The 11,143-nt window shown below is 49.0% G+C and overlaps 1 protein-coding gene across 7 annotated transcripts; it reads right to left on the reverse strand.

The window, feature by feature from the left end:
- Positions 1 to 1,154: 1,154 nt before the first annotated feature.
- pigq (phosphatidylinositol glycan anchor biosynthesis, class Q) lies at positions 1,155 to 10,938 on the reverse strand. Of its 7 annotated transcripts, none has more exons than XM_088612224.1 (12): positions 10,628 to 10,938; positions 9,930 to 10,005; positions 7,390 to 8,112; positions 7,000 to 7,131; positions 6,735 to 6,855; positions 6,238 to 6,364; positions 5,735 to 5,888; positions 4,183 to 4,294; positions 3,723 to 3,803; positions 3,125 to 3,239; positions 2,627 to 2,688; positions 1,155 to 2,525 (listed from the first exon to the last, which is right to left on the reverse strand). In XM_088612224.1, the coding sequence occupies exons 3-12, from the start codon at positions 8,061 to 8,063 to the stop codon at positions 2,373 to 2,375; spliced, it is 1,731 nt and encodes a 576-aa protein (XP_088468350.1). In that variant the 5' UTR covers positions 8,064 to 8,112; positions 9,930 to 10,005; positions 10,628 to 10,938; the 3' UTR covers positions 1,155 to 2,372. The 7 variants fall into 7 exon arrangements, with proteins under 7 accessions (XP_088468350.1, XP_088468347.1, XP_088468351.1 ...); XM_088612221.1 differs by having other exon boundaries at positions 7,390 to 8,115; positions 10,628 to 10,937; XM_088612225.1 differs by lacking the exon at positions 10,628 to 10,938 and adding an exon at positions 10,341 to 10,570.
- Between the last annotated feature and the right edge of the window lie 205 nt (positions 10,939 to 11,143).

The raw sequence follows: 11,143 nt of genomic DNA on the forward strand, positions 1-11,143 counted from the left end.
GGACAGGTCAGGGGGGGAAACCGAACAGATCGCCAGGCAAACGCCGCAAGGGTGTTCTTTTGTGCTCGCTCGGAGGAACGAGGGGGTCCCTCGGGAGAGGAGGGCCATCTGGATGGAGCACAGCGCTCTATGGGCCCCCCGCTGACACGCACGCACACACACACACACACACTGCACCTCACGGGCCGCGACAGACTGCGCGGAGGGAGGATCGCTCACATGCGCCCCCCCGGCTCCCTGGCAGCAGACACCAAGCCATTCCACCTCATTATACTGCTCATTCTGCCACACAAAGGCGGCAGGCACAACGCAGGAAACCAGCGGCGGTCCAGAACCGCAGGACGCCCCTGAAATGAGCTGTGCCAGAGGGGCGCCTTCAGCTACACCAGGGTCTGCTCTGCCTGCTGTACTTAACACAAGAATCTCTTCATGAACTCTAAAGGACAAACACACACTAGCAAACGAATCCTGCATGTATAGTGGAGCGAAAAGGCTGAAGTTGTCGAACAGCACTGAACGATTGGAGCTATGACCTGGAATCTGCACAGGGGATTTATAGAAGCCGAAGAGGCAAAGTGATCTTGGACACCGGTGCTGCCGTTTTCAGGCAACTGCAGTTTGTCCTTTCGGCCTCGCTGCAGGTACTGAGGTCAATGAAAGCCCTCTCCACAGACAAAGCGCTTCAGAAAATAACACCACACCAGTCAATATCCAAACGAGAAGGCGGCGTGTAAACTCCCTGTGCCCTCTCTGCAAGGAGATCCTGCTGCGTGCGCTGCCTCTGGGATGCTGGGGGACACGCGTAGCTCAGGCCGCACATGTCTGCCGAGAGCTGAGAGTGGTCACACAGGCAGTCCTGTGGAAGCAGTGACAGGCTGTGCAGGGTCAGTTATTGGCAGGTGCAGACACCCACCCATTTTGGAAAGACAGGGGCTATATGCTATAATGAACTGGGGTGTGTATGCAAACTCCATAGGACACATTAACATTTATGTTTTAAGGTAGATCTCCGAGATACCACCCTGCAAAGTACCTACAAGTCTAAAAACCCAATTGGAAATATTACTGCAAACTAGTACCACCCCAATAATAATAAACAGCCAACATGGTACAGTTGCAGCACTGGTTAAAGAAAAAACTGCAGTAACATACTGTAATAGTGCAAAAAAAATTTATTAAAAGTTTTAGAGAGGTCAATTAGTCATACAGACACCACACATAATCTAAAACGACACAAGCAAATGTAGCATAAAATCATTTCCTTACAAAATACAAAAACCCCTTAGGAATGTATATAAAATCTTAAATCTGTTTGTGGTATGGTTTCACGGTCTCTAAGAGTGGCAAAACATTGGATTTTTCTTCTACAAAGCAGAATATATATATTTTTTATACATAGATGTCTTGGCAATAAAAGAAACACACACAACAGAAAGTGATCTGGGACAGCTCAGCAGGACATACACAGCAGAACAAAAATGTAAAGGTAACTTGCATTTTAAACCTAAATAAAGTTTAAAATGCAACAATATAAATTATGCTATGAACACTAATATTAAAAATAATGTTTGCAGCAATTTATAGCAATTAAAATTCAGCATGTTGTGCTACCGAAACAGCAGCTAAAAAGACATAAGGTTAATCAAAATTGATCTGAATACTCTGTCAAAATAAGATGCAGTTTGAATTTATCAAGACATTTTATAGCTGCAAGGCTTCTGTTTCTAGTGGTCATCCTTGAAAGATCACAATCAGGTGCCCAACGGTACACTTGAAACTTCCTGGAGCTCCACTCTGAACAAAATGGGCCTTTTAAAGTCTACATCTAGAGCAACTTGTGATGTTTTGACACATTGTGATCCACAGAAACAAGCTGTGCTACTATACTAAACACTAAACTCTATCTGTGGGTTCAATAAATATGGAATGCATTGCAAGTTACTGGTTTAGCAGAATATTCCGTTTAACAATATTTAAAACAAAAGATGGTCAATATTGTAAGAGAAATTGAGAAAATAAAACACTGTACGGCAATGCTTCTTGTACAGGCTGTACTGCTGGGTTTGCAAAATACTTACCTGAAAGAAACGGACACTAACTTCACTTTTGAAAGACAATGCAGAAGCTCTCAAATATTTGGCATGGTCCTCAGTTTTTTTTTAAACTTAAAGCTGCCTTGAAAAGTACCATTACAGTGCCTTCTTACAGAGAGGAAGAGAATCCTGTGAACCCCTACATTAATCAAGCAGCTTTTCGCTTGAGAGCTGCTTTGGGAGGTGGGATCCAAGCAGAAGATCTGCCTTGCTTGTGGGCACAGGGACTGGAGACATCACTGCAGGCCCAGAGTGATCGCCATCCCTTCCCCCGGGGGATCAGTCTGCCTTAGTGCTCTTGTGCCTCCAAGGGTAGATGAGCTCTCCAATGAACAGCTTCTTGCACAGCGCGCCCCAGGAGTCCTTGGGGTAGCAGCTATACGTGGGCGTCCTGTACCACTGCAGCACTGCACTGTACTTCAGGGGATTGATCTGGGAACGCACACAGAGAGCAGGGACACGCGCTGTGAGCTCTGCATCTGGCGTGCTTGAAGAAACGCACGACAACACGCGGCCGCGAGCGCAGACTGTACCTCCATCAGAAGATGTAACGGTCTGCCCGGCTCCTTCTGCAGCACCCTGAACTTCACGCCAGCTGCAGCACACAGAAGGACACGGTTGGGTTCATTTCCAGTCAGGTACCAGCTGCCACGGTACAAGCTATATCTTCTTCTTCACTTGCACTGCTCCCAGCCCAGATGCTACCCAGGACCCTTGTCAGCCACAGATTCATAACACATTGATGATGGTGTCCTGATCTACAACAGTGCTTCCCAGCCCTGGTCCTGGAGGAACACCACCTGAGCTCTGCTTCTCCAGTGCTAACTGATGGATTCATGAATCAAACGTGTTTCAAGATGAATTAACAAACCAAGCTAGGGTTCTCCCTGGATGAACACAAAAGATTATATTAAAATATATTTTGCTAGTAAACACTTGCTTAGAACTGAGTTTCTGCTAAATGTTCTAATCTCTGTAATGACTACTTTGTAAATATGGTGGCCAGTACATTTATCTTTGGTGCTCATTACCTGCTAATCTATAAGGTCTGCAAAGCCGGAGCCCCATGGCAAACAGAGGGAAGGAATTGATGAAGTCGACACTGAGGTGAATCAGGCCCTGGAACAGGACAACCAGCAGCCGGAGCTACAGGAAGAGAGAGGAGGACAAAACAGCAGCTGAGCGAGTCCTGTACTCTCTGGTAGATTCACGCACGCACGTTTAAAATAAACATTTACAACAGTGCTCATTTAAACTACATATACATATTGAACTACGTCACTACACATGTTTTATTTCCGTTGCCGGATGAATTTGAAGTACAGGAAGAGAATAAATATATTATTCTCTGTAATAAATAATGTAATAAAGTCAGAGTGGAGTGCATCTGAAGGCACGATTGGGCCAGTAACGGCCGGGGTCAATATGTGCTTCGGATTGCTGCTGCTCGCAGAGGAAATAGCACAGGCGCTATCCATGCACGCAACACTCTGGTCCACAAAGAGCAAATACACCCCATTTCTAAACCAAGCTCTACAGCCGGCTTTCTCTGCCCCCTTGCAGGACTCTTCCCTTCCCCTCTGGTGCAGAGGGCAGACGCAGGGCACAGCGCAGCTCGGAGCCGCTCACCAGAGTGAACACCAGGTAATACAGCGCAGTGGTGGGCAGCAGGAACAGCAGGATGGTGAACAGCAGAGTCCCGATGAACAGCTGCAGAAAAGCAAGACAGCGTCTTTTTGGAGAGGCAGAAACAACAACCCCATTTTGATGTGATGTGTGAGAATTATCGAATATTTTGGTTTCAGATGGGTTTTTCTTTTTTAGTAAAACAAGACGGACAGCTAGCGCCTTAAACATTAGCAGAGAATCAACTCATTTGAATTGAGAACCAATTTTTCCATGGAGGTCCGTACGCTGAGGGGAGGAAAGATGCTGGCCAGGGCTGACGCTGACTATTTGTCTTGGGGTTCCAGCTCCCCCTGTGGGGGCCAGAAAGCAGGGAGTTTTACGCTGCCAGCTACCAGTGGATTCTGCTTTGACAACGTGGAGGAGTTCAAGGCCGCCCAGGGGAGGGATGTCTGCAGCTCACCTGGTCCAGGTCGTAGGAGCAGGAGTCCACCCTCTGCCTCAGCATGTTCCACTTCTTCCCCCGGAACAGCCGCCACAGGGAGGACAGACCATAGATCTTCAGGCAGTACAGCCTGGGGCCAGGAGACAGCAGGCTCAGCAAACCACGCAGGCAATTCACAGGGAAAAAGCAGCGATAATCTACTAACAGGACATCAAGCGCTTTCCTTGAAGTCATTTTCTTTAGCGCAGATCACTGCTGGAGCTGGGGTTTGGTATTTTAAATGTTGGGAGCACACTGATTGCAGGGCATCCACCATGAAGCTCCACACACTTCCTCCACACCAGGTTCTAATGGCTGTGTGAGGGCCTGCACTAGACACATACAGAAACATGGGAAAAAGGGCTCTAAAACTGGTTCAGAAAATAATGATCATTGGCAAGTCCTCATTCTGTAGTCTCATGTGTGAAGAGAAAGAGAAGAACCAGACCTCGCTGCTGAAAGGGGCGGAGGGGTGGCTCTGTGGTTAAGGATCTACGCCTGTGGCCGGAAGGTTGCCGGTTCGTATCCCGCGGCCGGCAGAGGAATCCTACTCTGTTGGGCCCCTGAGCAAGGCTGCTTAACCCCAACTGCTCCAGGGGCGCCGTATAAATGGCTGACCCTGCGCTCTGACCCCCAGCTTCTCTCCCTGTCTGTGTGTCTCATGCGTAAGCGGAAAAAAAAGACAAATTCCTAATATCAGAAGTTGAATATGGCCAATAAAGTGATCTTAATCTCTTACAATCTTGTGCGTCACACAGAGTACACCGTCTGAAGGTGTGTTCTGGAATTCGAAGTGTCTGCAGCTCCAGGGTAAACTCCTTTAACAAAACGTGCTCATTGTTCTCCAACATTCCCAGTACCGCATGAGATGAATGAATAAAATGTTCCCTTTAGCAAATGGTCACATTTCAAGAACAGGTCTCGCTTCCTTTCCGGTGTAATGTGCCCTATAAAGAGGGAGGGGCGGGGCGGTGAAGACCTCATCTGGCATGCCTCGCACATACGAGACGGGGTGAAACCAGGGAGGAACCTCAGCAGTGTAATAGAGATCTGCCCTCTCCAGTTCAGAACAAAAGGTCAGGTGTTTCAAACCACAGCGACACAGCAGTCACCTCCAAAGTGAAAGGACAGATGGACCAACAAGATACAGAAGTCAGGGTTCAAGGTGCACAGCCTATATGTCTACAGCCAGGAACTCTCTGATAGTGTGTATGTATGTGCATCTACTAGTCCTGTCTTACAAGCAAATCTGAGAAAAGAGCAAGTGCTTATTGGACACTGTACCCTGCCCTCTACAAGGGAGATACTTACTGTCAAAGAAAAAACACCAGCAATAGGAGTTCACAAGCCAATGCTTTCTAAATGTTTTAGGTTAAGAACCAATAAAGATGAAAGACAAAGACAAGACCAGTTTAAGTTTATATCTAAGAAGGTTTCCTCTTGAAGCAAACGGACCCTCGTCAAGGGGGTTGTAAGAAGTGCAGTGGAAGCTCTTCTGATGGACCTGCCTGTACAGGTGGTGGTGACCTACCTGGCTCCATAGACATAGAAACAGTAGATGTGGAAGGTGAGCAGGGCCACGATGTCGGAGAAGACTGACAGGGCAAAGGTCAGCCCCAGGCAAGCAGACAGCCCCACGTACCACAGGATCATCTCAATGAACGGGGACATCAGGTGGATATAGCCTGCAAGGTAATTAATCTGATCAGCGGAACAATCAATCACTTAAAGAGTTGTAAAAAGTTAAGGACAATTATAACAATACAGACATTGCATCTACACTATGCAAAAACTATTTTTCTGTCTCTTTCTCCACATTAACAAATTGCACAGCCACTCAACTTCATTACAGACCACTGTGCTATCATAATACAACAACACTACTAATTGAAGCAAATGTTTTAATGATAGTGATCCCATTTATACGATAAGTTTGGGAAAGATGTCTGCTGGACTAAAATCCAGTGGCTGCACAACACAGATGCCCAACATACTTAACTGGGCCCAGCACACCAGCCCAGCTCTGTCACTCACTGATCCACAGGTGGATGTGGTACAGGAAGAACCGGCCCAGCACCTGGTCCAGGGCCCGGTTCATCTTCAGCCCCGCCGGGGCCCCCATCAGCCACTGCAGCAGCTCCTGCAGCTCCTTGGCCACGTGCTGCAACACAACCGACACCAGGCGGTGAGAACAGGCCCAGTCCGGGAGAGAACACCTCTAATTCCACACTAATCCGCAGTCCGCTGACAGTCAGAATAACTAGACTAGACCATGAAGTGCCTAAAAGTTCCAGGCAGGACTATCAAGTCCAATTACAAATAATTAGTTAGGACAAGTGTGAACACCAACAGATGGACTTCCATCGGCGTCAACTGGATTCTATGGGACCTATTTCAATCACTGAGTTAGAGGTGCTTCCAGGGAAATAAAAATGAGAAAAGACTCTGTATGCCATACAGATACGGCTGGAACAATGCCTGATTCAGGGCCTTGTCACGCAGTGTTATTCTGTTGCGTGCTTTGAGCTTACATCGGCCGCGGGAACGAGAGCGTTGGCGAGGCGACCAATTCGGTTCTCTCTGTACAGCCAGGAGACGAGCAGCAGCCCCAGCACCACGTCCACCAGGAAGGACACGAAGATGTTGGCCTTTCTAAAGGAGAAGAGCACAACCTTTAGGCAGCGACCGAACCCTCCGAGGCGAGTCAGAAGGACTCAGGACCCGAGCGCGAGACTCCTGGGTTGGAGGAAGACGCACGCTAACCAGTGGCCCAGAGGGAGAGGACACAGGAGTTACCTCATGAACGCCATGTGGTCCACAGCCTTCCTGGGAGAGCTGACAGTCTGTAGGTGCTCTGTCCGGTGGCCGACCTGGATACAGGTGGACAGCTTACTGGACACAAAGTGCACCGGCCACAAGTTCAGCAGCCTGTGTGAGAGAAGAAGCATGGAACACTTTTGGTGTGCTCTGCATTTGTATATATATATATGTATTTCTTCAGATTTCCACCTATGGGATGAGCTGCTGGCACACAGATGCCCCAAGAAAGGGACCTAAGGTCTTTGCGGTTTTTCTAAACATCCTCTTACTTGGCCAGATGCCGTGCAAGAGCCAGCGGACCAGGGAAGAGGGTACAGTGGAGAACGTGCTCCAGCTGTCTGCTCTCTTCCGCTGGGAGATCCTCACCTGCAACGGCACCCCCTGGTCCACAGAGACAGGAGCCAGCTCAGCAGCAGGCACAGCGGGACGGAGGCTTGCTTGCAGAGCTCCACGATGATGCTGGCCTCCCTGCCCTCGGACTGCCAGTGCGTCAGCCTCAGGGGGCCGCTGTCATACCTGTCCGCGCGGAAGAGGGCCTGGCTCCGCGCCACGGTCTGGAAGACCAGCCGCAGCTCGGACGCCTCGGCCTGGGGGGCCAGCTCGGGGCCCCGGGCCGGGTGGAGCTGAGACAGCATGACCTTGCGCTGGTCGTAGTGGATGAAGGTGACCCCGTCGCCGCCCGCCGCCTCCCGCCCGGACCCGCCGGCTCCCGGGCCGAGCTGGCAGCTGAACCCCCCCCCGCCCCTCTGGCGGCTCAGCTGCAGCCAGCGGCCCTGGGGGAAGATGGTGCGGAGGTCCTGCAGGAAGCTCTCCAGCCCCTCCTGGCCCTCCTGGGGCTGGCTCCAGGACCCCAGCACGGTCAGCTCCACCCGGGTCTCGCTCTGCAGCTGGCTCAGGTACTTCTTCACCTGGCCCGGGATGAAGGGGTAGTGGATCAGCGCCAGCACCACCGCCGAGTCGTGCTCCGGCAGCCAGCGCCCGACGAGAAGCCCGCTGTCGCCCGCGTTGCAGCACCGCGGGAAAAACACCTTCAGCACCATGGCGGCCGGAGCTCTCCGGAATGACGGGACGAGTGTTATCGACAAGCCTCTTCTGGGGAGAAACGGATACGGCTGGGGTTATCCGAAAGAAACTCGGGAAAGCTCACCTCAACGATGGTCATCAAGAGCTTAGCAACTGGCCATACGGACTATCACTGCTGTTCATACAAACCTCATGGAAAAGCCATTAAACTTCATGAATAAACCCACGGTCTCGGTCTTATGGTTGCTAATATCCATCTATTTAAACATCTATAAAGTCCTTAGAAGAGCCCTGAAATATTTGATAACAGTAAATGCAAACAGTTATTAGTTTTAGCCATTCCTTAAGTAATGATCTGAGATGGCGCCACCAAAACCTACATCGCCCTCAACTGTGGTTTCTGTGGTGGACCATTACATCGGCTCTGGGCTTACACGACTGGGCTGTTTTTCCTCTGCTTGGTGTTGGATAGAGCACCCTGTGTCAGTTAATGTACTCACGCGTTCTTCACAAGAACCCGTTTATTCGACTTTCGAGAAAAACATACTTAGTCATTAAGGTAGAAATACTACTTCAAGTAGTTCAGGTGGGGAGCTGCGTCAGCATGCGTAGGCTGCAAAGGAACAAGTAATAGGTTTATTCCATGCTGAAAAGAGAAGAAAGAAAACACAACGTTTCGGCCGTTTCACTCCTGAAGAAGGCTCCACGGCCGAAACGTTGTGTTTTCTCTCTTCTCTATTCAGCCTAGAATAAACCTATTACTTGTTCCAATACTACTACACTCTCACTGTGTCTATTGATAAAATCCATACGCATTAGCTCACTATAAGCACTTTTTGCTCATGAAAGTTAACCAGAGATCGAAGTAGCCCTTCCGGATCTGACGAACAGGTTCACAGAGGGGCTGTCCGCCCCTTTTGTCCTTGGGAAGCCGACCTCGACCCGCAATTCCTTAGAAACCTGCTTTCACGGCATGCTCTTTGAAGATCATATTTCTGCCTTCAATTAGCTCACAGATTTGCTCAGAAGTACATACAGCCAAGCACGAAGGTCGAAGAAGATAAAAAGAAAATAGAAAATGCTTAGCTGTTCAACTAAACAGTAGCTAAACGTGAAGTCTACATTTTAATCGTTACTTATACTTTGTGTACCACAACTTCACACTTTATCATCTTAAACCTATCTAACTGAAATAAATAGTGCTTTTTACATGAACACAACAAATGGGGAAGATAATTAGCAGGCACAGAACAGACTTACTGTGTGCTTTTGACCTTCCGAATATCTTAGTCTGAGGACTTTGCTGGGCACGACCGCTGTTTCCAAATTGGTTTCATGATGGTGAGATAGGAGTGTCTGTATCTTGTAAGTGCATGGAATAATTTAAATGGAATAATAAATTATGTCGAACCCACTTAATACAGTGCTTCAGTTTGTTGCAGACTGCCACATTCACTGTAAGTACGATAGCTGTCCGTCGCTGTTACAAGTCCCGTTTGACTCCTATTTCCCACCCGAATTCGTGAAGCAACACGCCACAATATCACCTTGGGGGGCGGGGGTGGGTGTGGTCTCAGTGATAAGAAACGCCCATATCTGTGGTGCGGCTTTCTGTAGCGGGGTATTAGGATTGGAAAGAGGCAGGACAGCCTAGTGTGCCCTAGGATGAGTGTGCCATTTTGAATAAAATGAGAAATTATGTCTTTCTGCTATCCTCCGATGCCCACCAGAGTCGTTTTTAGTCGCTGAAGCCTTGCTTCCGCTTCTCCTGCTCTGTGACCAATCACTATCGGCCATGGGAGGAACACACTTTAAACCCCGCCCACAGGCCTTGTCGCTTCACCATTTCGGGTAGTAATAACCGGCCGCGACGCGGCTCTTACCACTTCCCCCGGCGTGCAGCACACTTATTCGTCCCCCGGCGAATATGACACACAGCTACAATAGATCCGGCAGAATCTATTGTAGAGAAAGCAGACAGGTTCCAGTTCGTTCTTTTGTGCCGCCATGAAGTACAGTAATACTGTAAGACCATGTCATTTAAAACAATAATGACGAGAATTAAAATGATGGTAATTAATAGGGATAGAAATCCATAAATTATATGGTTGTAAGGAATAAGATCATGTTTAAAATGTAAAACCAGCCGGCTGACCCCTGACTTTTACACTTCATTTTAAGATGACAAGCTTTAAGTATCTGGTTTTAATATTTAAGTTATTTTTTTAAGTCCATGATCGGTATATATTTAATCTATACAAATAGCGTTATTTTTTTGTAAACCGACGACAGACCTTCGAAGCTGGCGCTGGTCGGGTGAATTGAATGCTTTTAAATGCTCCAGGGCTGCACCACAGCCCTTTCAGCTGCGCGCTGTCCCTTTCCTCCGTTCTGCATTTTTCTGGCTACAAACGCAGTCACCCACGCCAACCCTGTCTCGCCTCCAAGGTTACTGCAGCGCGCTTCCTAAAGGAGCAGGGCTCCAGACTTGCTCGCTCGCTCGCCCTGGTTTTCCAAGCCTCCCGGGCCAGAGAGGCAGGGGTCAGGGCCGTTGGCAGAGGAGAGACGCCCGGGTACTCACCGCCGTGCTGTCTGGCTGCTGTCTGCGCCTGTCGCAGGGCCCGGGTGCGGGTAGCTCGGTGACTCCGCAAGAGCAAGAGCGGGCTGGCTGAGCGCTACAGACTACAGGAGTCGATAACACACGACAAGCCCGATACACGTGATGGAAAAAGTCTGGATCGCTGCGTTTATTGCCCGCGTTAAACACCAAAATCTTTTAAGCCCCAGAAAATGACTGCCCCCCTCCCCTCCCCCGTGCGGTTCTACCCAGCATACGGTCTTGTGCTTTTTTCATGTTTCATTTTGTAAGGTGTTTTAAATTTTAATATTGATCGTAATGATGATCACACCAAACGCTTACTGAACTATCTGCCAGCAGGCGTTTGGTCACAGTTCAGTGACAATGTGCGGGTGTGATACCACGGTCTGCCGGCCTTATCAGGCACCAAACACAGCGCCAGACAGAGCCCTGGTATCTCCGGGACCGTGAGGTCTCACTGCACGGCTGTTTTAAACGCGGTCTGACGCCAGTACGAAT

This window comes from Lepisosteus platostomus, chromosome 19, assembly GCF_059453375.1.
Source record: "Lepisosteus platostomus isolate fLepPlt1 chromosome 19, fLepPlt1.hap1, whole genome shotgun sequence".
Taxonomy (NCBI): Eukaryota; Metazoa; Chordata; class Actinopteri; order Semionotiformes; family Lepisosteidae; genus Lepisosteus; species Lepisosteus platostomus.

What these genes read in the sequence shown, in the direction of transcription:
- pigq (XM_088612227.1), bottom strand. Translation starts at nt 8,063, where the DNA reads ATGGTGCTGAAGGTGTTTTTCCCGCGGTGCTGCAACGCGGGCGACAGC. An exon ending in CCACATCCACCTGTGGATCA is followed by an intron (nt 5,889 to 6,237) that starts GTGAGTGACAGA and finishes ATTACCTTGCAG; the next exon opens with GCTATATCCACCTGATGTCC. An exon ending in ATTACCTGGTGTTCACTCTG is followed by an intron (nt 3,240 to 3,722) that starts GTGAGCGGCTCC and finishes CTCTTCCTGTAG; the next exon opens with CTCCGGCTGCTGGTTGTCCT.